This window comes from Phyllosticta citribraziliensis, assembly GCF_038025025.1.
Source record: "Phyllosticta citribraziliensis strain CPC 17464 chromosome Unknown J3D65scaffold_2, whole genome shotgun sequence".
NCBI classification, from domain to species: Eukaryota; Fungi; Ascomycota; class Dothideomycetes; order Botryosphaeriales; family Phyllostictaceae; genus Phyllosticta; species Phyllosticta citribraziliensis.
This window is the reverse complement of record NW_027117339.1, coordinates 1,298,698-1,324,411: the sequence shown is the minus strand read 5'-3', so window position 1 is coordinate 1,324,411 and position 25,714 is coordinate 1,298,698. Positions and strand designations below refer to the sequence as shown.

Genomic DNA, 25,714 nt, shown 5'->3' with positions numbered 1-25,714 from the left:
CAGCACACACGCACACCAACAAAACACCAAGAAATGCCCCTGTCTTTCTTTAGGCGTGCCGTGTGGCTCGGTCTCCGGCTTACTGAACAGCCAACATCCATTGTCTGTTTCCATCACTCAAAAGCCTACCGGTGTGTATTCACCCTCGATGCAACCGCGGTCCCAGACGGTCGGACAGGGCTGAAGGAGCCCAAGCTGAAACGGCGCGCGCCGTTGGCTGCTTCACTCGATCCCCCGCTGCTCGATGGCACCGGGACCGGTTTGCGGGGAAGCTTTGCCGCCATGGATGGATGGATATAGGATTCGACCACGATACATGCACATCCAGCCAGCCCAAACCCTTGCTGCATTCTGCCATGCTACCTTCCTCATGTTTGTGTTATGGCTTGACCAGCCAACCACGGACGCGCACAGCCACCATTGCTCCCATCGCCTTGGTATAGTACGCTCTAAACATCCCTACTATACCGCGACAGGGGGTGAGGCAGGGGCAGGGTGAATTGGGTGACCTGACAGCTTAATTTTTTCTATTATTTCACTTTCCTCTGCACGTCTCTCTCTCGCTTTCGCTTGCTCCTTGCTCCTTGCTCCTTGCGTCTACATTGCGGTTGGTTTTTCTCTTCTTGTCAGCCACCGGTCTTGTTTTTGACTTGCAATCCCCCCAAGAGTCCGAAACTCTCGGTCTTGGTGTCTCGGACAGATGGTAAAAAAGACGCTCTGTAGGTGGTTATACTACTGCATACGCGGCCTCTCAAGGATGAATTTGGCCTTGATCACTGGCTACTGTTGGCAATTACGACGAAGTTGACAACATGAAGAGGAGGAAGTTAGGTCTTTGAGTGCGAACTTCTTGTCTGCGGCTTGGTGCTTGAAGTGGAAGAGCGCCTTGGCTTGGCGGTGACGACGATGATGGCGACGACGACTATGACGAGGAGACTGAGTGAGCGGATTTGGTTTGTGCGGAGGGTGAGGCCGGTTAGCACTTGCTGGTTTGTATGCTTAATGAAGCATTGTAGGCGCGGTTTGGGATACTCTGCTTGTTACTCTCCTACGTTTTGACTTTAACTTTGGCGTGGACATATGAGCCGGCGGGGACAGTATAAGCCGACGGTCTGTCATTTTGAGCATTCGAACGACGACCTCGTCAACGACTAGTGAAATGGGAAAGCAACAGTGACTGTCACACAGACACACAGAGACGTTTCCCTCTCGTCCTTCTCTCTCTCTCTCTCTCAATGCTTGGTCTCACACCCAAATTGGTCCCAGAACAGCCCGTCCGTCCGCCTACGATTTTCCACCTCGGTTCCCTTGCTCTATCCGACCGATCAACCCATTGCCCGTCCGCCCTTCTGTCTGCCGCCTGCAGAGCATATCTCATCTCAGCTCAGCCCTACCTAAATCCTTCTCTCCCCTCGCTCCGGGGACTCATGAACCCGTTCTCTGCCTGCATGCATTTGGTCATCCTCATGCTAACGAGAGGCATGGTGGAAAGACGGAACGACGGAACCGTAGTGTTGGGTAGATGGGCTGGCAGCTTTGAAGGTAGGTCGGGAGGAAGAAAGGAAGGAAGGAACAAACGGCCCGGGTGGATGGATGCGGATCATGGTTGCTTAGCTCTTCTGTCGGTTGGATTTTAAACATGGCCCCGGGAGGTAGGGCTGACTGACTGACTGATTGACTGGTGACTGTTGACTGGTGAGTGATGTGGGACGAGTGAGACACGACGAGCAGACAGACAGGTGATAGACAGGCCGCCGCCGTGCGTGTAAGTCGTCCTAGTCATTGATCAGTAGGGAAACCATTGCTTTTGTTCAAGATGACAAGACAACACAAGTGGAATCGGATAGAACAAATCATAATATATACAAGAACCGAACTTATGTTTTTTTCTTTCTTTTTTGGTTGTTTTAGTGGTATGTATGTGCCTGCCTGCGCGAAACCAGTCGCACCAACAGCAAACCCAACTCGCCTACACAAATAATGAAAAAGGGGGGTGAAAAGGGATAAACAAATATCAAGAACACCAGGGCCTAACTCCACTTCCTCTCTCCCTGCACCAATGATCATTCACTTCAAGACCTACTACGCCTACCACGCCTTCCTCGCCCATCCCTCAAGTACCCTCCACGCGGCGCCGTCCTTGGCACCCTCTTCAATGGCTCGCGCCACCGCATCCTCAGCAGCAAACGTGGTGCCCAACCCTTGGCCCTGCTGCTCCTGCTCCTTGGCCATCTGTGCCTGGAGGCGAGCGAGCCACTTTTCCCAGGCCCACGCGCCCACGAGACCGGCCACGTCGCGGGCGTCGGTTGTCGAGCCCGAGGGCTCACCGTCGTCGTCGGCATTCTCCTCCGCAGCGACTGGCTCAGCTGGCTGCTGGGGCAGGGGCTGCGGGGGGGTGGGAAGGGGCTGCGAGGGAGGAGATCGCACAACTTCGTTGATACTGCTGCTGTGGCTACCACCACCAACCAGCACCTTCAAGATAGAAGTGCCGCTCATGCTGCGGAAGTGCTTGGCCGAAGGCCGACTGGACGTAGCAGGAACAACAGCCGGTAGCGACTCGGCGACAGCAGCGTCTTGCTTGGGAGTAGCGGCAGGCAAAACGTCGCCATTGCCGGCGATGGTGCGTTCCGGCACGACCGTGTCAGAGCTAGAACTCCTGCTCCCTGTCGTGCCAGCCCGAGGCCTCGTCGACGGCGTCGTGGCGGGCATGTCGAGCGGCGATGACACTTCCATTGACGGGTCCGCACCGACATTGAGCTTTTCGGTCCACTTGCCAGCGGTACGAGGAAAGGGACACGCCGACCACATGCGACGGACCTCGCCAAAACCGGCGTCCTCCAAACGGGAAAGGAAAGTCTTGCTAGGCATGGCATCGTAGCCGCGCGTGAGAAGGTTGAAGCCAAACTCGACGGATAGTGCCTGTGCACGGCTACCCGACGGAGCGTGCAACAGATCGGCGTCTTGCACACGGAACTCGAGGTATCCACCGGGCTTGAGGACGCGCATGCACTCGCGCAAGCAAAGGTCATACTCGTCACAGCGCTCGGGGTTGGCGGTCGTGGGGATGCTTGTGCGAAGAATGGTCTGCAGGGAGCGCGCCGAGACAACATCGAAGTGACCTGAGGGAAAGGGAAGGGTCCATAGGTTAGGTACGAGCATACGACTGTGGTTCGAGGGGCCAGCAACTTCGCGCTCCTCGTCCTCGGTCTTGACAGTTGTCGAGGCGTCCGGAGCAGTGCTCGTTGTCGCAGTAATGACGCGGCTACGGGGAAAGTCGAGGGCGACGTGCCATCCCCAGTCGCCAACTGCCTGGCCACCGAGGTCTAGAACGCGAGTGGTCAATTTGTCGCGCGTGTGCTGAAGGACCTTCCATGCTGGAGAGACGAAAAGGCGTCCACCATGCAGAAGCCTAGTGGCTTCGAGGACCCAAAAGTTGGGGCGCATCAGCTCAAGTACTTGCTGCTCCCTTTGAGCCTTAGTAATCTGCTCCTTGTGCTCGCTTGGGTCGTCCGCGTAGAATTGAGAGACGGGACGGCTTGACGGGACATGGGAAGGGGTGTTGACCTCGAAGCGACCCAGAAGCTGCTTGCGGAAGACCTTGGGCATGCAGCGGCGGCGCAGATGGATCGCCTCGGTGCGGGCAAGACGGTGAATAAAAGCGTCGACCCTGCCATTGAACTCGCGGAGATATTCGACGGCTTCGAGGAACGTGGTGTCCTTGGTGGGAATTCTAATTGTTGTAGCGGTAATCTCGGGAAAGACAATATCAGCAAATCGGACAGACTTCTTCGACGGCGAAGTAATTTCGTCGAGAGCTGACTTGACGTCTGTTGGCGAACTTGGGCTCAACACTCCCTGGAGCCAAGTCTCCTGAGCGGAAAGCCAGAGGCTGGTCCGGCTCAAGTTTTTGCGTCCAAGCTGAGCGAGCTCGCTCGCATAGTGCTCGTTGTATTCGTACACCGTCTCGCTTGGTCTGATTTCCAGGATTTCACCCAGCGGGGAAGTAAGGCCATCAATCCCGGAGGGCGTAGGCTCTCCTGTGTTGCCAAAGTCTGCGGGAACTTCCACCACCTGCTCGACAATGTCGTTGGGAGCATCGCGCCAGGGAACTCCGTAAAAGTTTTCGGCCACAGACGTGGAGGGTCCAGGCTCACCGTGTGGGCGAGGAGGAATGCTCCATGTGTGACGTGCCGACCCTTGCAAAGAAGAGAAGAAGCCGCCGGGAGAAGGGATGGAAAGAGCCGATAGAGCATCTGATCTTGGACTGAGCGGGGCCTGTGGAGCATAAAGTCTTTCGACTGATCCAGAGCGACGAGGGCCCCCGACAACTTGTTCCATCTCTCCCTCAAAGACTTCGATGACCTGATCCACGTTGACATTGCCTTGATCACCTGAAAGGTGGTGCAATGTCTCCATGGCTTCGTGGTTAAGCTGTACAGGGCCGAGGTAATCGATCTCCTTGTCATTCTCAGAGCTGTTGTCGGGGGTTGACGGACAGCTCAAATGCTCCAACTCCTCCGACGAAAGACTGCCATCGAGCGATGGTGCACTGTTGGTTCCGGGGCTGTGAAGCTTGCGCGAAGCCAGCATGTTGAGCACATCCCTGGCTGGACCCGACGCCGGCAGTACATAGGACGCAGGTGACACGGCGCTTTGAAGCTTCTCGATGGTGGGCCAGTTGGCAGGAGATGGGATGACCAGCGAAGGGTACCTTGATCGGCTTGACCTCGCTCTGCTGGAGTTGCTGCTGGATCCTCCTGCAACCTTCTTGACTGAGTTGGAGCACTTGAGCGGCACCTCTTCAGCGATATCGTCATCCGTCAAGTCGTATAACGAGTCGAAGTCTGGATCATCCCTATTCTTTCGCCACTTGGGAGATATGCTGTGACGCGGCGTCGGCGAGAGCGGCCATTCGGATTGCGCAGACTGGGTTTGGGCCGGTCCTGTGGGGGTCGGGAGGTCTTCGCTGTACGATGGGGATGGTTGGATTGTCGAGAACATGGCGGGTCTTTGAGGAACGGGTGGGTATTGATTGAAGAAATAGCCTTGGTCGATCTGAGGCGAGTCTTCGATTACAGTATTAATTGTAGTCCTCCGGGCCTGCGGGGACGACATGTCTTGGGTGTTGGATAGTCTTGTGCTATAAGTCGAGGCGGGGAGCGTGAAATGTTCCATTGTCGGACAAGATTGACGCTCCAAATAGGGATGTGAGTCTTATTGAGGGCGTATGAAATTGGGTATTATTAAGAGGCGTAGATGTAGGCCGTTCAACGGATGATGGGAATACTAGGCGCCAAAGAACGACGAGGTCCGGTCAACGGAAACCACAATGAAACAAGAGAGGGAATGGGCAAAATCCAAAAAGAGTAGAAGGAATGAAGTTTGCACAAAGTCGAGGGCTGGCGGAAGTTATGAGAGCAGGCACCTCTGCTGCGGCCCCGGGTGGCTTACAGGATGCATGAAAAAGTCTGCTCCGACCACTCGAGGCCAGCGCTTCTGTAGGAACAAAGAGGAAACATGGCAAAGATCAGCGGCAAGGCGGGAGCCTCTTCTGGCTGCCTGTGTGGCCCTGACCAGGGCACAGCATGGCGGTTGACAGGGAAGCCCACGGGCCGGCAGAGAAATGGTGAGCAGAGCCAACGAGGATAGAGCAGGCGTCGGAGAGTACGACGGTGACGAGTGGGCGTGTATGCAAGCACATGGTGTTGAAGGTCGCGATTGGCCCACACAGACGAAAGCTGCAAGCGCCTGCGGCCCGAGCGTCGACCTGCATCCGGGGGTGGTGATTATTTGGGCGGCAACACACGACAGTCGCCAGCCAATCTCTGCCAGACAGCGCGGCCAGCTCGGCCGCAGTTCTCAAAGTGCCGTCGCCGCGTCTGCTTCGAGCCTGTCGATATATTGTCATGCATGGCCATGCTGTCGGCGGTGCGAGGTCCATGACTGTTCGGCGTCGCCCTGTTCAGAGCAGGCCATGTCGCCTGACGACGGCCAGTCTCAAGCTCAGCTCTTTCTCAACCTGTCAATTTGGACATGGTGCCGGCGACCGAGGGACTGGACGTGGTCATCAGTCTGGTCTTGACGCCCCAAGCGCAGTTGTTTTGTAATCGCGAATGATTCGCGCTGCGGCTACGGACTTGGCTCGGCCAGCAGCTGCTCTGTCGATGCCAGAACTTCTATGCGAGTTAGCAAGGAAGCTGGCCATGTGGACGTTTGACAAACCTGGTTGGCAGTAGCCGCCGATGGTTCGAGACCATCGAGTGCTCTATCGAAAGGTGAGGAAGCATGGCATGGTATGGCGTGGACTGTGCCGTCGAAGCCCGAAAAGGCCGACCAGCGGCTGCCCCACCAAAGCCAAAACTGCCCCTCCGACGTCACTCCGCAAGCCTCTACCGTCTCCCGTCTTCTCCGCCATCATCACTTTTCGCAAACCTCTCTCCTCCACTGCCAGCCACTGAATCCTCGAACCAGAACCTCCACCATGGCGCCGCCCGCGATAATAGCTCCCAGCATCCTCTCCGCCGACTTCGCCGCCCTAGGCCAGGCATGCTCCGACACCATTGCCCAGGGCGCCGACTGGCTGCACGTCGACATTATGGACGGCCACTTTGTGCCAAACATTACCTTTGGCGCCCCCGTCGTCACCAAGATCAGGCGGCACGTCGAACCGCCCAAGGAGGCCCACGGTCGTGGCACATTTGACTGCCACATGATGATTGCTGAGGTACGGACATGATGCTCCGATTCTGGCGCACGACTCGAAGCGAGCAAGCAACCAAGCGTGCCATTCGCACCTGCATGGTGGCATTGCCCGTGGTACTCCACCAAGTCCCAGCTATACGGGCGCTAAACCGCGTTACCCGTGCCACACACACCATTCCCAAAGCGAGTGCACGTCTCATGGAAAACAAAAGGAATTGGAGCAGTCCAGGTAGCTGACAGACAGGCGACGACGCCAAACAGCCCAAGAGATGGGTCCGCGAATTCAAATCGGCCGGCTGCAACCTGTACTGCTTCCACTACGAAGCCGCCATCAACTCGACGGCCGCCGATAGCCCATCCGGCGTGACAGACGCCAAAACCAGCCCCAAGGAGCTCATCAAGTTCATCCACGACGAGGGCCTGCTGGCCGGCATTGCCATCAAGCCCAAGACGCCCGTCGATGTACTGTGGGACATTCTTGAGAACCCGAACAAGGATGAGGTGCCGGATGTGAGTGGCTTGGTTCCCCGTCTCCTCTGTATGCCCTGGGGCGCGCGGCGAGGCGCAATAGTGCAAGGGGTAGGTGGGCGTCAGGTACGCGATGCGGCGAGGAGGCGATGTATGCGGCGCGGCGCTTAGACGAGGAAGTGGTCGTATGGGATCAGAGATTGTTCCTGCATCAGGGCGCGATGTCTTTTTCCGCCTACCCACCTATACCTCTAAGCGCCACATGCGCTCGTTCGTCCGCTCAACTCCTCGGCGTCACCTACTCCACCTATCCAGCCAGCGCTCCCAATCGACGACCTCCCGATCCTTGTGTCCAGACCCATAAATCACTAACGCCCCCTTCCCAGATGGTCCTCGTCATGACGGTCGAGCCAGGCTTTGGCGGGCAATCCTTCATGGCAGACCAGCTGCCCAAGGTGACGGCCGTGCGCGAGCGGTACCCAGACCTGCACGTCGAGGTCGACGGCGGACTGTCGGAGAAGACGATTGACAAGGCTGCCGACGCGGGCGCCAACGTCATTGTGGCCGGCAGCGCCGTATTTGGCGCCAACGACCCCGCTGAGGTCATTCGCAACCTGCGCAATGCCGTCGACTCCAGGAGGTGACTTGGTGGAGGAAATGGAGATGATGGCGGCGAAGGGAAACCGAGGGGGAGGTTGTAAATTGATGGTGGTTGTTTAGGGGGAGGTGGTCTAGGTGTTCAAGGGAAGCTGGAGCGTTATGTTGACGCTGTGGGTTGCATGAAGTAAAGGTGTCTTCGAGCTGAGCAATAATGATGAATGAGTGAGCCTTGATTGCAGACGAAATTGGAAAGAAATCAGCAATCTGCGAAAGAGGCTTGATAGTCTTGATAGTAAAAGCAGTGGCACATGCAAATTCCCAATTACTACTCTCACGGTCGCTCGAACGCTCCCTGTTGGCCATCTATCCAAGCAGGCTCCCTATCAGTCCTCTGTCAGAGCAAATGAATACTCCCTGGTGGGCGGTCATTCCTTGCTCTCGTTGTGCATGCCACGACTTCGCAATCAAGCCTCGGAACTACCCTTCGTGAGCTTCTTGCTTACCACCTACAAGTACCTACCTAGCAGCTCAACTCACCCACTTATCTCCGTGCTCATCTCTCCCTATCATCGGTTGGCTCCTGCCGGCATCTCGAATCCTTTCGTGGACTTGAAGGAGAGACAAGAGTTGAGAGTGAAAAGTACGGTAGCGCGGCACGTCCATTTCACCGAAAAGGCATAGGTATGTATGTAGCGCACACACTTCTCAGCAGCTCATCATCCAACGGGTTCATCCGACACTCACGAAACTTCAAGAGTTTCGATACACCAAACGCGATCTGATCTGATTTGGCCCGTCCGTCTTAACCCCTTGCTTTCTCGTTTCCCTTAGCGTGTACTGTCCTTGTATTCCTGCGTCTAGATCATATTCATAGTTCCAGCCCAATAAACGTGCACACAAAACTATACATGTATCGACAACATTACGGCAGGAAAGAATCCAACGAAGAGCATACCAAAGGCCACAAAAAGCGTGTACGTGTGCGGGTATCTGTCCATCCATCCGTCCAACTGATTGTACGAGTCAATCTCATGTGTCCAACCGCCCGCACACCCACCCATACATTTGTTCATGCGTCCATCCACCCAATGACCTGACCTGTCTGTCTATCTTGTATGCGGTCTCAGAGATGCGGAGAGTGAGAAAGAGAGGGAAAGATGGATGAGAGACGAAGTAAAAGAGAAAGAACAGCAAGATATACGGGAACAAAAAAGGGAAGAAGGTAAGATTGGTAGTAAAACATCAGGACAAGAAGAGAAAGAACGTGGAAAAGAGATCCCAATTCTTACCCTCTCGCCCCTCACTCCGCTCACCTGACCTCAAGCTCAACACTCACCCGACCCACTTACGGCCCATCCATACCACCAACATCATACCAATAATCCTCGTCGAGACCTTCCCGACTCGGCAACTCAATGCCAGCCTTCGCCGCACCCGCCCCGGACCCCGCTGCCACGCCCACCTCCCCAGCGTCTCCCTCCGCAACGCCAACCGGCGGCAGATCCTCCAGGCGAACGTTGAGAAGACGGATCTTGAGACCGTAGCCGCCGACGGCCTGGACGAGCTTGTGCGTGTCGGCCGTGATGGGCTGCTGGTTGAGCAGCATGAGCAGGCCGTCCAGCCACTCGGACGCCGCGACGTGCGTCGGCGGATGCAGTTGCAAGAGCACTGTTTCTTTTGCCGCGGCGGCGGCTGCTGCTGCTGTACTGCTAGATACGCCTGTTGCCGTGGTTGTCGTCGTCCCGCTGACGGAGCCGTTGGCGGCGTGCTGATGCTGCGTCGTGGTGCCGTTGTGAGTCGAGGCGGCGGCCGAAGATGGCTCGGCGCGGTGCCTTGACGACGAAGGCTTGGGATTGGGCGAGTGCGTGCGGTGTTGCTGCTGCTGTTGCGTGTCGGCGGGCGGGTAGCCGTAGACGGTGATTTTGGTTGATGTCGTGCTGGGTAGGTCGCGGAGCGTCGTTGCTGATGAGGCAGTCGACGGAGCGCTGGCGCTGACATTGGACACGACTGATGAGATGGTTGCGAGGTCGACTGTGTGCGGTTTAGTATCTGGGATATCATTCAAAGATGTTGTCCCTTACTCTTGTTGCCTAGCTGGTCAAGCCTGAGCTCCTGATCGGTCTTGTTTAGGAAATCAGCGAAGTGCAGGAACCTCCTATTGTGTGAGAGTCGCGCATAGCGCCATGATGTCGGATGTGTCCTGTTCAACTGCTCTTTGGTGATGGGGCCAGTGTCTTCCCTGTAGCCCATGGTATGAGGAAACCATGCTCCCGCAAGGAGACATCGTATCCTCTGTTCCTTGACAAATTGCAGAGCCTCATGGTTGAGCTCTTCTCTCACTTGGCTGAAATGGTGCGTCAGACTGAAGCGACCTCTTTGATGGAAGGCGCGGACTTACCGTAGATGTTGACCCCATGCTTCCTCGTACGTAAGTTCGAGAAGCTGCATCTGAAGTTCGCGAAGCTTCTGATAATCATACTCCGCAACATCGTCCTCGACCTCCTGGAGGTCCTTTTGACGGGGAGCTTGTCCCACTACTTGCTCGATCAATATTCTTACCAGCTCCTCGACCTTATCAAAATCTTCAATCTCTGCCCCCGTTGCTTGCCAGAGCCGCAAGAAGGCTTGCAAGCCGCTGGTGTGTAGCCTGGACCACTGAAGTATCAAGGGCCGAAACGCACGATCAAAATTGGTGCGAGACTCCAAAATGGCGTAGCGCTCCCTGTCATCGTGGTCGGATTTGTCAACCTCGAAATGGTCATACAAGATGGTCGTCACTGCGAGGCTTGCGCGAGCGATGGGGCATCGTTGCTCTGCAGGCTGGTTCGACTGCTCGAGCAACAGCTTCTGGAACGCGTCCTCGTGCGTGCGGACAAAGTCGGACAAGTCCATCAAGCCTAGATATCCCGTATGCTCAAACTCCCACCCGGGACTCTCGCTCTCAAATCCCAGCCGCCGCCATTTCTCAGGGTGATGTCTTCTACTGCCGCCGTCTCTGCTCTTGGTGCTCAGCAGCCTCTCGGGCTTGCTGGCCAGATGCAACCCTTTGAGGGCGCGCCTATGCTCGGATTTCTCCAGCTCAACCTTGACCTCTCTCCACTTGCGCAAAAGCACCTTGCTCAGGGTCTGGAATTCAAAGAGAGGATGCGCCAAGTCCTGCAAAGCGGAACCCTGCATGAGAACATATGCGGCCGAGATGACTCCTAGATCCTGCAACTTCTTGATAAACTTGTGCCATTCGTTTTCGCTGTCGTTGGTGATGGCATCGCGCATGAGCGAATTGATCAACTGCAGGGCGTTGGCGCAAAGGGCGTGGTCCGCCGAAGATAGGCGCGCCACGAGCATCTCGAGAAACTGCGGGTAGATGGCAACGGCGGGCTTGAGGGCGCGAAAGCCAAAGTTTCCGGGGGGCGCGGCGCGGTAGTACGGATGTGAAACAATGGCGACGAGGATGGACATGGCGCCGCGGAGAATGTTGACTAGTGGCTGGCTCACGACAAGCTCGACAGTCTACGATTCAGGGACAATTGTCAGCTTGTTGATGCTCCATGGCGGGCAGGTTGCAATCGTGACGTACGCGCTCAATGAGGTCCTGATTGACGTGGTCCCAGCCCTTGTCGAGCTCCAGCAAGCGCGAAAAGGATGTCAGCGCGTAAGCCAGCGTGTTACCGTGCGCGTGGAGGCAGAGGTAGCGCAGCTTGGGTAAGCCGCCCTCTGCCTCGAAGACGTCGGCGAATGACGGATCACCAATGACGGACTGCAGCTTGAAGGCGGCCATCTTGCGGCCAGAGTCGTCATCGGAGCCCAAGCGCTCGACGAGGTCGGAGATGTCGACATTCTCCATGGTAGCGCAGGCAGGGGGACGAGGCGATGTAGGCGGCTACTGCTGCGACTGCTGCTACTAGTGAATGACGGTGGTGTGGCTGCTGCAGGTTCAGAACATTCTTGGGATAGATGCGTTGTCGGCGCGTCGGTTGGTGTTGAGAGTCGGATCGGGGTCGGTGTCAGGGTCGGGGTCGGGGTCGGGAGGGATGATCTTCAGGGACCGGGACGCGCGCGCGCGACTTGCCCCAGGCCACACAGACCACGCCATGGTGAGCCACATCCACCCACCCACCCATCCACAATCAGATGCTACCGACCACTCGAAGTCGGTCGCACACCAACGGCCAGGACGAGACAAAACAGCATAGGACGGAAGACAGGTGCATCTACCCAGAGCCACCCGTGCCGCATTGATATCAGAGCGCACTTGTCAAGCTCAGCTCACCGGTAGCCCAAGAGCTGTATTGGCAGGGCGCCAGAGATGCATGGTGCGCAGAATCAGCGACCAAGGATTGGTCGGGCCTAGTCGCAACTCTCTACTGCGGGTGAACCATCAGCCTGAGAGCTTTATCGACGGCCGATCATGAAATCTACACGGACGCCGTCATCATGCCCGCCATCTCGCACAGGAAGCTGAGCTCTGCCGTTCCCTGAGAGGCAAGTCCTCACGATCGCGCCAATCGACCACAAGCCTTGTACCAGTTTGCAGTGTGTGCAACGGCAACAATTTTAAAAAAGACTTCAACGGCGCCGCGTAGCACAGATATCCCACGCATGGCGTACGTGCCCCGTGCTTTCCCCCCCCCCCCCCCCCCCCCCCCCCCCCCCCCGCGTTGATAACCCCCATGGTGCTCCAAGCAAGGGCGAGGGCGCGAGCGAGGGCGAGGGGGGAACGCCGCCGATCGAATCCGGTGCTTGCTCCACCACCTCACCTCCACTCAACCTCTCAGCATCTCGACCGCCATGGCCGCCGTGCCGTCACCGCTTGAGCATCCAGAGTCGCGGATCCAGCCCCGCCGCGACATGACGCAACCTGAGGTCCAGTCCTACCGCCGTGCGACCGTCGTGCAAACGTTCGTTTCAAGGTTTTCCAACCTCTTCTCCAGCATATCCACCCTCCATGCACATTTCTCGTGCAATTTTTTGTCGTGATTTCGTAGGTCCGTGTGCTCTGTGAAATCAAAACGAGAGCAAGCCTTTTTCTAAGTGGTTGATGGTTAAAAATGCGTCGTCTACGTCGACTCCTAACATACATTTATGCAACTAGCTACCGTGACTTCTCCTGTACTAGATACGCGCTTCACTCCTTTTTGTCCAAGCTAGAAACACAAGGCGGGGGGTGAGATTTCTACCTCAGTTGGCCCATGAGGTCTCACCGCCCAAAATGGCAAGGCCAGTAGCTGCGCCTCCTGCCACACCAAAACCGCAGCGACCGGCTCGAAAGCACCAGCCAAACCGCCCAACGCGCGTAACAGCCATGTAGAAAACCGCATCGGATCGACCGGATTTCGTTGGTAGATTACAGACGTCGTTGGCGCCGCTCCAGCCTCCCGTCTCCCCCGAGTCGTCTCATCAGCAGTAGCACTGCGGACCGATGCCAGATGTGTTGTTCAGCCCCAGAGACGAAGGGAAATGCGCAGTACTCTCTCGATTGCTCCGGGTCCCCAAATCTCCCAGTTCTCCTTGCCCCGTCCCGTATGAGTTTTCCCCTTGCAAGGAAAACCGAGTATTAATCCGTGTAACACCGTTGATCCGGGCCCAATGCTGTTAGTGAAATTGCTTCCGACTCGTAATGTGAAATAACAAGAAAAGAACAAAAAAAATCATGTCTGTCAGCTGCGCCATCCGACATTCCAGATGACATGGGCAATGTCCTTGGCCGTGTTGACAGTGTCGACAACTTTGCCGAACAGTCCCGCGGCCACAATGTCGTCCTCATCTTCCACGTACGGCATAAACATTCCAGATGGCGTCCGCCGAAGTCCGCTGCTGCCTTCGCCCTCATCATCTTCGGGCCGTGAAAGCCTATCATGAGTCACGGCTACGCTGTCGCGCCGGCTAACAAATGCGTTGGAAGGCTCCCACGACATGTCATCGTCGTCGTCGTCGTCGTCGTCGCCCAGAAGAAAGTTGTTTGCTGCCTGAGTTGGTCGGATGGTTTCTTGCGACGACGATGGAGACAGGCGGCTTGACCTCCAGAAACCTAACGAGTGTGCGACGGGCTGATCAGGAACCTCGGGCGAGTCGCGGTACTTGAGCGTGGTATCAGGCAGCTTAGCTATCGTCTTGTTTTCCGGTCCAAAGCTTCCTGTTCGGGAATTGTTCCGCGATAACCTTCTTGGCTTCGTCTTCATCTCCAAACCCTCGTCTGACGAGTCTTCGCCGTCCTGTTCTCTCCACGCTTCTTCGTCGTAATCGTCCCCTTCTTTGCAATCAACGGCAATGCACTGCTCGACCTTGTCGTCAAACCTGATGTGTTTTCTCTCACAGTCGCCTGGTGTGTGGAGGCCTGAGGTGGACCGGGAGGTGGAGTAGTCGGTGGCGTCTCGACTTGTACTTTTTGACGGCGTCGACGAGACAAAATCGGAATTGGCACGAACGTATGAAGGCCTCTCATGTGCGCGGAGGAGAGGTGCGCCACACTGTTGGGCCTGAACCGCCGAAGCAGCTTGCTTCAGCAGCGACGAGTTTGATATTGATCGCTGGAGCATGACCTCGGACATGCTTCGCTTTTTGAGAATCGGCTTCTTGTTGATGAAGGAATTGTTCTTGGAAAGTCGACTGTTGGCCTCGGACACGGGATGGGATAGCGGACTGCAAGATGCAGTTTGCAATGGACCGTATAGCCAAGTCACATCACAGTCCTTGAGCCTATATTTCAATCAGCATCGGATCCGAAGAAAACGCGTGGGCGGCGTGACGGCGGCGTGATAATTCGTCAGCTGACCGAATCGAAACTGACCAGTTGAGCGTCTCGGGCGAAACCGTGCGTAAGCGGTACTTGGCTTTTGCCCACGTTCTCCACGACGCATTCTCCAAACGTGACCTTTCACCGTACGTTTTGCGGTTGCTGGTGATGTGTCGCCAAGAGGACCATATGTCCTCTTCTCGCCACTCGTGAGAAAGATAGTCGACGTGCCGGGTGGGTTCCGGTTTTATTGCCGTGTCGTCCTCGGCATTGGGCAGTGGCTCAGGCGTCGAGGTGTTGGACACAACCGAGTCTGTGCGACATGTGGCGGGGTCGCTGGAAGTTTGGGCCTTGGTCTTTTGGTCGGTCCCTTGTTGCTCAAACGGATTCCGGCGGTCCATCGGCGAGATGTCGTCGTCGTAGGCAGGAAAGGACAGGCCGTCGTCTTGGTCCTCGTCGGCGATGGAGTCCTGAGAAGGACGGTCCAGAATGCGGCATGCGTTTGCATTGTAGTGGTATTGAAGAGGCGGCGGATCTTGGCGGTCGACAGGCGACGACGAAGGAGCGATTGGGGGTGTCGTGTACTCGGAAGGGCCGGCGACAGGTGGACATGTCCGGCCAGAGTACGAAGGGACGAGAAAAGGTGTTTGCGAGGCGGGCGAGCGACGAAGAGGCGATGGCGAGAAGTAAGACTGACCGTCCGAGACATGGACGGGGAGGACTTGGGCCATGGTGGTCGAGGGAGTCTGTTCTGGCACGTCTCACGCAACCGCAGAGTCTCGTGGGATGTTATGAGCAGCGAGTACCCCACATGAACGTCTTGCAGCGGTGGAGCGGTGCAAGCCGGAAGAGGCTTGGGAGGGGGAGTTGGAGAGGCAGAGGAATGTTGACCGGGACGACGGCGGAGGCTAGTTGCGAGGGAGGATGGACGATGACGGGAGTTATAGCAAAGGCCGGATTGGGCGTGGCAGAAGTAGGTGAGATGATAAGGCAAGGATTTAGCTTAGGCACTGGACCGTGGTCGAGGGCGAGTCGTCTGGGAGCGGGCGGGAGTGAGAAGGGGTTGCCCGGCGGCGCGCAATGCGGGGAAGAGGGGAGCGGAGGGCAATGGAGGGTGATGAGAGGATTGAGACGAGACGAGACGCCGGGAGGAGGTAGGTCAGGTACTATGTAAGTACCCCGTCGGTTGATAATTGCGGAACGCGGAGAGGGCAATTGGCCAGGACAGGACAGGGCAGGACTGGAGCCAGAGCGATGAGAAGAGTGGAGGCGGCACGCAGGCAGGCGTAGGGAACGAACGGAAGGGTAGGGTAGGGTAGGGTAGGGTAGGGTAGGGTAGGGTAGGGTAGTAGGGTCTGGGCTTTTTTTCTGTCCTCCGCGCGCTCAGGTCGAATCTAGCGAACGAGGATCGCCGTGGCCACCGTTGCCGTTGGTCCGTTGCCGGTCGACGACCTGACGCGATGAGGATCACGGAGATCCAAATGTCGTAAACTGGGGATGAAGAAAGACTGTGGCCATGGCTTTCACCCACTCCATCCCACACTGTTTTCCCGCACTCCAGCTCCAACCCCAACCCCAACCCCAACCCCAAGAAAGGACGGGAACGACGGCCTGCCCTGCCCTGCCCTGCCCTGCCCTGCCCTGGGCTGGCTGCATGGCCCCTGCCCTGCCCCGCGTCAGGTCGCGCCTCTTGTGCTTCACCGCCTGCGTCTGCGTCTGCGCCTGCGCCTGCTGGAGGTGGAACCCAAAGCCCACCGCTCTCGACTGGCCTGCAACCACTCCACTCCGCTGCCTCGACCTCATCGCCCATCATCTCGCTGCGCTCCCGCCGGCTGCTGCAAGGGAACGCCAAACCTCATCTTCTACTGTGCTCTACTGCCTGCCGTGGTCACCGGCCCCCCGGTCCTCCCTCCCTCCCTCCCTCCCTCCGCTCTCGTGCAGCGCGCGCACACACGATAAGACCGCGTCGGTCGCATCCTTGGTGTCGCCCGCATGCAGCTCTACGCATCAAACGGCCTCCCCGTTTGAGCGCCGGTGCGCCGAGCTAGAGAATGTCGCGGCGCCTCGCTCAGCCCTGTCGCCGCCGCGCAAACTCTGCGACTCGCCCGTCCGGTCGCCCCCGATGGTGTTCAAAATGTCTCCGCGAAGCCTACGGTACCCGCAGCACAAACACAAAGCACAATGGCCTCCCACGTCCATGGCGACAGGCATCGTCGGCCTTTGACCGCTGCATGCATCGCAGGAATCCTACCAGTTGGCGTTTTGGCTTTGTCTTGACTGCGTTCGGATGCGGGGTTTGGTCTGGGGTTGCTGTCCAATGGCAACCGTTTCCAACACCCCGTCTGCCTCAACTTCAAAAAAGTGCTGACTGGCACCGCCCGTCGCCACCGCTACCGCGACCATTCTCTTGCGGCGACCGGGAGCACGTTCCCCGACCCTCCTCGCTCTCCCCGCCCCCCCCTGTGGCGCTCGCCAACCCATCCTTGCGCCTACATCAGACCTCAGCACCCTCAAACCACTTGGACCCTCTTTTGCTGTGCTGTGCCTCAGGAACGGAACCAAGGGGTTTCGCCTGCCCTCTTGGTTGCCCCGCTAATCCTTGCCGTCCCTCTTTCTTGTGCCTCGTCTTGCTGCTTCAATGCCATTGTGCCTCCTACTCTCTTTTAGCGCGTCAATGGGCCCGAGTCCGCAAACGTCGCCCCTCGCAATCATCGTCTCGGTGTACGGGTGCTCCCCTCAATTTCCTTTCAATTCTTTCTTCTTGCCCGTCGAAGCAAATTTTTCTCCATTTCCAAATCTCTGCTGCTCATCGACATGTATAGGTACTTGCGTGCCATGGCCGAGCTTCTCGTCCTCGATGCCCGGCATGCCCCGATGTCCCGTCCGCCCTGCCGCCATGCCGTTCTTCCACTTGGTTGGATCCGCCATGCCGGATCGGGGTCGCGGCTCTCCTGAGCCTCCGGGAGCATCACCACCTTGAAAGCTCTGGATCGAAGGGTGGATATCGAATGTTTGGCAGATCAACCGTCTTGGCCTCTCACAGACAAACGTCACCCTCGATCTGCTGGCGCCATGATGCATGGCTCCAGACCCTAGGCCAAGTGCCTTTGGCCGGTCCATCTTACGGAATCAAGACTGCCCAAGAGCTCATCCCCACGCCATGCAAGCCTCTCACGCCTCGAAGCGCGATGCACATAAGCTTCAAGAGCGTACCATTGGCATTGGCCGGGGTAATCGACACAAACACCGCCCACGCACCCACAGCCTTTATCGTCGACCGTTCGACGGCAGCGGGCGGGGTCGGCCCGGGGTCCTGTGGCCATGCTGCTCCACCTCAGCATCCTCGTCGCTAGCACCGACCATTCAATTTGGAGAGACGAGAGCGCCAATTTGCCCTCATGCCATACCATGGCTCCAGACTTGCTTTGCACCCATTCCGCCTTCGCTGCCGACGAGGCATGGGCTACTCTACCCCTTTGCTACCTACGCTGCCCCTACTTTCCGCGCTCGGACTGCCGTTGTTGGAAGCGATTCACCACGAGATGGTCTGGGGCAAACCTTCTCGACGTACGGCGGCACTATTGCCAATCAGGAATGTCCGTTGGCCTGCGCAAGACATGCTGTACCCCTACATTCCCCGTCCGTCTCCAGGGATGATCTGTTTACGAAAGGCCAGCCTCACAGGGGACGCGATTTTACTTCACTCTCCGCCGCTGACATCCTCAGATCAAGACATGGTTGACCGACACGCGTCTATCAGCCACCTCCCTGTCTTCGCGTCCCTCCGCGGAGGACCTGAGTCTACACAGGTATCCCTCTCCATGTGAAGTCTACTCGTCACCAGAAAAGATGCGCTTATCGGCGGGGACGCAGGAGGTGGAGGAGCAGTTGGCCTGTCAAAATGTGGTCTTTGAGGACTGGATCACTGGAAGCGTCCGCACCTAGGGCCTTTTACGGCAATACTCCATGCCGTTTCGCAGACAGAGCAGCGAATCAGACAGGGCCCCCGTCCCGTCCCGTCAACCCGCGAGGCGCCGTGAGCAATCACAACCTCGGGTGAGGTGCTTTCACCGGTTGGCCCAGACTTTGTCGAGGCCGGAGTGAGACGCTGCGACTGGTGTTGGAAACGGATCCGTTTTTGCCCAAATTTCCCTCACTGCTGGAGTTTTCTTAGGTAACACTGCAAGGGAGGGAGGCTTTTTTTTTTTTTCTTACCCCGCCTCGTGCCGCTTGCAGTGCTCGTCCGCGTAGCTGGAAGCGTCGCGCCGCGGCTTGGCAAGCTAAGTTTCACCTCTGTCCGGGTACGGCAGAGTTTCCATTGAAGCTTCGACGCTTTCTTTGTTCCTGAGTCGAAGCCTCCCTCACCGCCCGGCTTTACCTTTCGACTGACTCTGGCATTGGAACTGGCCGCTATTGCAACAATGAGCCGCACACTTGGTGACCATGCCCAAACTGCATCCTCATCGGCGCCAAGTCGCACTCGATGGGGGCCAATCGATAGCCAGATGCGGCGCTGCAAAGGCCCTGCACCGCGCTGAGATGAGCTTCCACCGCAGCCCATGGCCGGTCGTACGAGACTTCTTCAGAACCTGGATTCTGTCGTCTCTGACGCCACAGCCCACCTTTGACGACATGGCCGAGGGTAGACGGCGGGCGACCGGAACCCTGCCTGCATCCACGCCCTCGACATCCACGTAACCGCTGACACCACATCTACAAACAGCTGTACAACACGGCTTGTTGCAGCAAGGCATGCGCTGTACCATGGTCAATTGCAGCTCTCATTGGCCCTGTCAGACTTAGCCGAGGACGCTCATGAAATTGAAACTGGCTGTACATGTTTCCCATGTTGCAGCCGACTTCGCGAGCAACCCCCGCCAAGCATCCCGAAATAATATACTTTTGCGCTTCCCAATGCGCTTTCAGCGACTTCAAAGACGCGCGCGCGCTCCGGTTATCCGCCGCCCCTGCTGCGCGTGGGGTGGATGCGGGTCATCTTTGGACCCGCTCCGCTGTCTACATGCAGCAGCAAATCCTTTGCCTAGCCTGTTGCTGTGCCCATGTATCCACACGTCACGGCACAGGGCCTGCCTGCCTGCCTGCTCGCCGCCACCACCATGTTATCTCTTTGTGCCGTCTCCACGGTTCAGATCTGAGGCCAGCGATGCTGTATCTTGCGCAAGGCCTAGACCAACCAACCACCGCAACAGCAAGAGGTTGGGGACGCGAATTCTCTCCATCGCCTTCCCTTTCGACCTGTTCATACGTCATGATTCTACTGTACTTCCTCGAGCGCCGTTCCTTCATGATACGCCCCGCAGCAATCGCCGCCCACTCGTATCCAAGGTACATCTGTACCATGTACTGCTCGTCGCATCTAGCCGCCCTCATCTCCGTCCACCAGCCTCTCTGCAGTGCAGCGCGTGGCGAGGCCGGCTCTCTGTTCCCCACAGTGCTCCATCACAGTATGCTGTGCCATGCCATACAATGTCGACACCCGTCGGCGCTGCTGTGTGCGTTGTACACTGGGAAAATAGAGGTAACAAACAAATCCCACGTCCTCATCTCAAGCCTTGCATCAATCTCGAACGATTCCGGAGACAAAGCAGTCATCATGTCCGCCACGCGTTGTGCTTGTTGTCGTTGTCACCGCCTGCTGCGTATGTTTTCTCGGTTGGCGCTTTCGACCCCTCATCTATCCCACTCTTTAGACTCAACACCACGGGCAACCGCATCGTGCGTCTTTTTTCTGCAGCAGCGCCATCTTTACGACCGCATGTCCCTGAATTCCCTCTTACCTCGCACTAAATTGCAATCGCCATCCGTTGCTCATCATCACTCTTGTAGGAAATATCGCGGCGCTTGACGTCCATCATTCGAGAGAAAGAGGAGGGGGAAAACCGCGGGCACTTGCTGTATTGGCATCAGAAAATGCGCTGAAAAAGTGGTAGCATTGCCTAGACACTGTCTTGTCTGCCCTTGCCGAAGCGAGACACGGTGGCTGGCTGTCGTTCTTGTTTGTTTTGCTGGCTTGACTAGCCCTGTGAGAATGGCTTTTCCCGGCAGCCAGTGCGGTAATCCAGCCAGCCGATCTCCCACGCGCTTGCGGTGGCTGAATTTCTTCGCCATCTGAGACAGGCGGCTGCATCGATGGTGGTGGCTCTGCTGCTGTCTCTAGTAGGATGCGAGGTTTCTTTTTCGTAACGTCTTTCCTCTCCCTCGCTGTCGTCGCTTTCTCTTCGCATGCGGCCTTATCGCTCGAAGCCCAAGTCTAGTTTCCACTGTACCTCCCTCAACTGACCAGCCAGTCATGAACGCAAGCATGCCTCTTTGCCAGCGCCTTGCTGCTCTTTTGCTTGGTCAACTCGCATCTCAAGACTTTTTTCGTCGAGCCTGTCTTTACCGATTCCGTCGCACATGCCATTGTCTCGTTGCCATGCGAGCTGGCTGGTTCGTTCTTTCTTTCGTAGCAATCTCGTCTCGTGTGGCGGCTGGAAACAGTTCGCGTTGCCATACGCCGATTGTCGGCTTGGATCCAGATTGCTCTCGTGGCAAGCTGGTCGCAAAGGCAATTGCTTGCGGCAACCTGTAGGAAAGGTAGGTATAATACCAGGTGCCATCCGCTGCTGAGGCCAAATCTTTACAGCGAGGCACTGTAGATTTGGCAAATGATGAATCGTCATCTTTCTCGCTTGAGTCTTGGAAAAAGCAGTCTGGAAACGAGGAAGCCTTCCATGGGAAGCCCTTTTTTCCGCCATCATTTAATCTGAAAATGGGAAGCAGTTCGTTTATCATGTTCTTGGGCAGAGAAGTGTTTTCCCGCGCAGAGCCTTGCGCCATTCATACCTTTTATCTTGTCGGAGAGATGGCCCTTGACAATGATGGCTGTGTCACCAGCCCCGAGTGTTATTGGAGACGCGATGTACCACACCTGAGGTTGCCGATCAAGAACCCAAAGCTGCAAGCTGGAAGGCGTTGAGGGTCGGACATCGATATCAAGTTTCAAAGTAGAAGCGGGACCGGGAGGCCAGGAGGTTTCTACCTCTGTGGCCAAGGAAAGAATTGGGATTGTAAGTTTGAACCTCCTGCTGAGGATGAACACTCCCGCTGACTCTCCTGTAAAAGATGGTCACCATAGCTAGAATAACAGCAAGGCTCTCGCGTTGAACTCATTCTCTCGCTTATAGAGCGATGCGCTGAAGCTTGCCTGCGAGAAAATTCCCAGCTGTTTCCTCGTGGCGAATCATGATTAGGAGCAGTGGATAGTCATCACGAGTCCCCTATCAGGTGTATACATTGCGAAATTAACATTTCAAAGTCGGAGCTGTCATGTTTTTGTCAAAGGCTTGAAATTTTCTCTGCTTAGTGGTTGCGCCTTCCTTCTGGCTGCTAGGCTGGAAAATCTCGACGCGCACAGTGGTATTGATTTTCGAAGTCCGTCGACCCTGTCACAGCTTTCCACCACCACCGCCGTCGCAACCAAGCACCGCAACCGAGTCGACTCGATCAAGTCTCAACCGCAACCTTTGACCCTTACACCCGGCAAAAGTTCTGTCATTCTCTCCCTTCTCCCGTTCAATTTCTTTCCAACCAGCTACGTATAAACAATGAGCTCCATGGACCAGATCACGAAGTCTGGAAGTGTGCAGTCGGCATCCAGCACGCCAGAAACCTCTACCAGCATGTCCCAGCGACAAAACCACCACCAGTATATCAGGCCTCTCGCTCGCGAGCCTGGCGTTCGTTCTCGGCTGGGGTTCTGGGTTGGTGACGTGCGCATCGGCAGCGCAGACGACCTCAAGCACCACGTCCAGCATGCAGACGCCGACGGCCTCCTCTTCAACGGCATCGTCACGCAAACCACCAGCATCGAGCTGCTGGAGGCCAAGCTGAGGATGAAGGATAGAGAGTTGGAAGAGATGAGAAGTAAGTGAAAGCACTCGGAAAACGAACCAACGACAGTCTTTCGAAACTTGCCGACTAACACGAAGTAGGTTCTCATGCCAACCAGGAGTTTTCCCTGCGCAACACCACAACAACTTCACAAGGCATGAAGCGAAAGTTGCTGCAGGCTTACATCGACCTTCAAGATGTCAACCAGCTGGAGGAGTCAGCATCTCCAGCGGAGTCTGAATGCTTCCAAAAGACTTCACCGTCTCGACCGGCTCACGAGCCTCAGTATATACCTCAGACTCCGCGGCTCTCCGACCAGCTCGACTCGTCGTCAGGCCCAGCGACCAATACAACTCTTGAGATCGAGGAATCTGCTACCCCACCTTCGCTTGAACGCGCTTTGGAGACGAAACCCGAGGAGCCCTTTCGCTTCAAGATTCCCGAATCGGAGCACCTCAACACAACTCCTTATACCATCGTCAAGCCTGCAGGTCAGCCTCAAACGCCAAGTCGCTCCGAGAACCGTTCAGAGGGTCTCCCAACTTGCGACTTTTCGTTCTCGGTTCCCTTCCGCCCTGTACCACCAGCCGCTGTTACCCCGGCAGAAGAAGAGGTTGACCAGCTTGCTCGATGCGACTCTCCGCAGCAGGCTGAGGATGCCGACGACCAGGATAGGAGCGCCCAAGACGAAGCGCATCAATCAGGTGCCCCGGCCTCGTATCCCTCCGTTTTCCCAGACCCTGACGTCTTCTCCGGCGACCCAGGTGCGTTCCCCGCCTTCGACGCACAGATGCTGCTGAAGATGGCGATGGACGGCGATAAGTTCGAGGACGACGAGGCAAAGTACGACTACGTCCTGTCGCGCTTGGGGGGGGAAGCTCAGAACCTCGTCGTGCATACGACGCTCGACCGGATGGCTCAAGGCCTGAACACCGAGGACATCGACATGCAGACTTGGTTCTTCATCATGACTCTATTGTCAATGAAGTACGGTCCGCTTCTGCCTGCACAGTCTGCAACGCCGGATGACGACACTGCAAGCGAAACCAGCAACTGCAAGTCACGAGCTTCCGGAGTCGACGAGGCAAAGGCGTCTGGGGAAATCCCGCAGCCCGAAGTGCTGACTGGCGAGCCTCACGTCGTTACGGAGGAGGAGGCACTTGCTGCGGCAGAGAGGGTGGCAGCAAGGGAGGCAGCAGAGCGTCACGGTGCAGAATGATATGGTCAATCTTCTGCTCCTCCTGCTAGTCCTGGTCCTACGCGCGCGACTACTGGCCGTGGCCCTGGCCTGCGATCCAACCCACAGCCGGTCACGCAGTCAGAATTGATCGCGCACACGATGGCCGCGACAGTTCTGAACAGCATCGTCGTCGCAGGTGCAGGGTGCTCCCAATCCCGAACCATGCTCGTCGGGTCCCTTGTGAGGGAGAGTACAGCTTGAGAGCTTGGGTAAGTCACCGCGCGATGGTTGAAAAGATACGTAAGCTAACATTGAGGCAGGAAACAAGAGAGGTCGCTCAACTCAGAACGCGACCGCATCCTCGAGTATCCTCACGGTCGTACTCACGTCTTCATGACGCATAAGTATCAATTGCATGGCTACATCAAGAGGGTTTCCTTTGGTCGTGCGGCTGTGCTTCACCAAGGTGGTCTTCGACAGGACATGTGCTCAATCCAGTGCGAGGAATTATTCAACGAGAAGTACGCTCGCGGTGCGGAAAATCTCTAGATAGAAAAGCCAATGCACCTTTGGAAGTTCAAAAAATCTGCAAGACTTACGTCGTGACAGAAGAGTGAACTAACAACAAAGGATATCAAGAGAAGCAACCTGGAAGACAGACTTTGGGTACATGTTTCGTTCGAGTTGCTCGAGGCAGTTTGATTTCGTCTACCGTACATGGATCTCGTCACAATGGACGTGGCATCGTTTAGACGAGACGTCGATCCTCTCCTTCGTTCTCTCGATCTTGAGCAGATACATAAAATACACTCCCCTCAAAAACGCCTCAGCACATTAAGACACAAGGCAGAGTCCTGTTCGCCCATGGCTCGATTCTCCCGCAAGCACAACCTTACGAAGCTGCAGCCTGCACGCGCTTGCCAGCACGACCCGGCCTCGGGCTCGACGAGACAGTGGCGACAGCCGCGACCCGCGCCCAAACTGCGCGTACGCCGTGCCAAAGCAGCTCGAAACGCAGCGCCGGACTAAGAGTCAACAAGGCAGCGGCCGCCGGAAGGAGGGAGGGGGCACGATGAGGAGGAGGAGAAAGCGAAGAAGTAAAAGAGTCGTGGGCGCGTGGGTATCGTGATTGAGGTCGTCGTCGAGATCTGTTCGAGTGCGCCATTTGCGTGGCGAGTTGGGGAAGCGCGGTGGAATGCGGCTTCAACTGGTAGGTAGTCGGTGTGGTGTCGCGACACGACGCGGCCGTGATGAATGAAGCAGTCGACGGTGTCAGGAAAGATGGTTTCTGCGTCGGGTCGGCTTTGCTCCAACGCAGAGCTGTAATGAATGGCCTGGTGGTCGGCGATGTGATGCGGAGGCGTCGGTACAACGAGGCAAGGCCTCAGCAGAGCGCCGAACGTCGTCTGCTTAGCTCTCCTGGTTTCTCTCTTCACTCAATCCTGCTCTTCCAAGTTGCCATGCGATCGGTAGTTGCGAGACTCGTCGACCTCCTTGCGCTCGAGGACGATCGGGAAGCGAAAGTAGATGGACCAGGGCTCGATTGGCTTTCTCTCGGGCGTGGGTAGGCTAAGCAGACCGCGCCATTCGGGGTCTTGTTTGGTATTCTGCTCGACGGAAGGCGTCGACCGAGCGGATGTCGAGGCCGGCTTTTTGATTTCTGACGGCCCGCCATCGTGTTTGCGCGACTCGAAGACGGAAAAGTCGTTGATGAAAACAGGCAGGCCGACGAATTGGGAGGCGAGGAATGCAGTCATGGTTGCCGTGGGGTGGAATTGGATTGGAAAAGCTCTCGCGTGGTGACCGGGTAACTAGCTGGGGACGGTAATTGGTGGTTTGCAGCAATGCAAGGGAGGGAGCAGGAATGTAAAATAGTCGTAGAGGGGAGGGTTCTGTCAATGAATGATGGCAGATAAAGACGGTGATGGTTTCGCCGCAAACGGCACGGCTGTGGCCTTTTTCAACACCCATCTCACTCCAAACCTGCTGCTCACAAGGAAGGCTGCGCATACAAAGGAAATGAAGCGCCTACGCAACAGCTAGGCTGATCAGTGACTGCGGCCATCCAACGTTCCCACGCGGTGTACGCGTTGTCGGTTCAAGAAGAGGCTCAATGACGCATGAGCGAGGCTGCTCGG

At 56.7% G+C, this 25,714-nt stretch overlaps 8 protein-coding genes across 8 annotated transcripts; 5 read left to right on the top strand and 3 right to left on the bottom strand.

The window, feature by feature from the left end:
• Positions 1 to 1,841: 1,841 nt before the first annotated feature.
• J3D65DRAFT_613678 (uncharacterized protein) lies at positions 1,842 to 5,383 on the bottom strand. Its single transcript, XM_066799135.1, has one exon. It carries the CDS (start codon positions 5,173 to 5,175, stop codon positions 2,089 to 2,091), a length of 3,087 nt encoding a protein of 1,028 aa, XP_066658691.1. The 5' UTR covers positions 5,176 to 5,383; the 3' UTR covers positions 1,842 to 2,088.
• A 903-nt stretch (positions 5,384 to 6,286) lies between these two features.
• On the top strand, positions 6,287 to 8,105 carry J3D65DRAFT_613674 (Ribulose-phosphate 3 epimerase family-domain-containing protein). Its single transcript, XM_066799134.1, has 3 exons — positions 6,287 to 6,724; positions 6,964 to 7,212; positions 7,557 to 8,105. The coding sequence occupies exons 1-3, from the start codon at positions 6,296 to 6,298 to the stop codon at positions 7,812 to 7,814; spliced, it is 936 nt and encodes a 311-aa protein (XP_066658690.1). The 5' UTR covers positions 6,287 to 6,295; the 3' UTR covers positions 7,815 to 8,105.
• An 838-nt stretch (positions 8,106 to 8,943) lies between these two features.
• On the bottom strand, positions 8,944 to 11,757 carry J3D65DRAFT_214509 (ELMO/CED-12 family protein). Its single transcript, XM_066794518.1, has 4 exons — positions 11,348 to 11,757; positions 10,169 to 11,280; positions 9,852 to 10,114; positions 8,944 to 9,801 (listed from the first exon to the last, which is right to left on the bottom strand). Exons 1-4 carry the CDS (start codon positions 11,612 to 11,614, stop codon positions 9,116 to 9,118), a joined length of 2,328 nt encoding a protein of 775 aa, XP_066658689.1. The 5' UTR covers positions 11,615 to 11,757; the 3' UTR covers positions 8,944 to 9,115.
• Positions 11,758 to 13,427: 1,670 nt separating this feature from the next.
• J3D65DRAFT_644205 (uncharacterized protein) lies at positions 13,428 to 15,234 on the bottom strand (the record flags this gene model as incomplete). The annotated part of the gene is made up of 3 exons (XM_066802138.1): positions 13,428 to 14,409; positions 14,558 to 14,973; positions 15,052 to 15,234. The coding sequence occupies 3 exons, from the start codon at positions 15,232 to 15,234 to the stop codon at positions 13,428 to 13,430; spliced, it is 1,581 nt and encodes a 526-aa protein (XP_066658688.1).
• Positions 15,235 to 16,439: 1,205 nt separating this feature from the next.
• On the top strand, positions 16,440 to 17,623 carry J3D65DRAFT_690431 (uncharacterized protein). The gene has a single exon (XM_066803906.1). It carries the CDS (start codon positions 16,555 to 16,557, stop codon positions 17,323 to 17,325), a length of 771 nt encoding a protein of 256 aa, XP_066658687.1. The 5' UTR covers positions 16,440 to 16,554; the 3' UTR covers positions 17,326 to 17,623.
• On the top strand, positions 17,240 to 18,493 carry J3D65DRAFT_690425 (uncharacterized protein). The gene is made up of 2 exons (XM_066803905.1): positions 17,240 to 18,174; positions 18,230 to 18,493. Exons 1-2 carry the CDS (start codon positions 17,583 to 17,585, stop codon positions 18,328 to 18,330), a joined length of 693 nt encoding a protein of 230 aa, XP_066658686.1. The 5' UTR covers positions 17,240 to 17,582; the 3' UTR covers positions 18,331 to 18,493.
• Positions 18,494 to 19,512: 1,019 nt separating this feature from the next.
• On the top strand, positions 19,513 to 20,476 carry J3D65DRAFT_613661 (uncharacterized protein). The gene has a single exon (XM_066799133.1). It carries the CDS (start codon positions 19,524 to 19,526, stop codon positions 20,367 to 20,369), a length of 846 nt encoding a protein of 281 aa, XP_066658685.1. The 5' UTR covers positions 19,513 to 19,523; the 3' UTR covers positions 20,370 to 20,476.
• A 1,634-nt stretch (positions 20,477 to 22,110) lies between these two features.
• Positions 22,111 to 24,113, top strand: J3D65DRAFT_674255 (uncharacterized protein; the record flags this gene model as incomplete). Its single annotated transcript, XM_066803544.1, has 3 exons — positions 22,111 to 22,429; positions 22,498 to 23,845; positions 23,897 to 24,113. 2 exons carry the CDS (start codon positions 22,111 to 22,113, stop codon positions 23,613 to 23,615), a joined length of 1,437 nt encoding a protein of 478 aa, XP_066658684.1. The 3' UTR covers positions 23,616 to 23,845; positions 23,897 to 24,113.
• Positions 24,114 to 25,714: the final 1,601 nt, after the last annotated feature.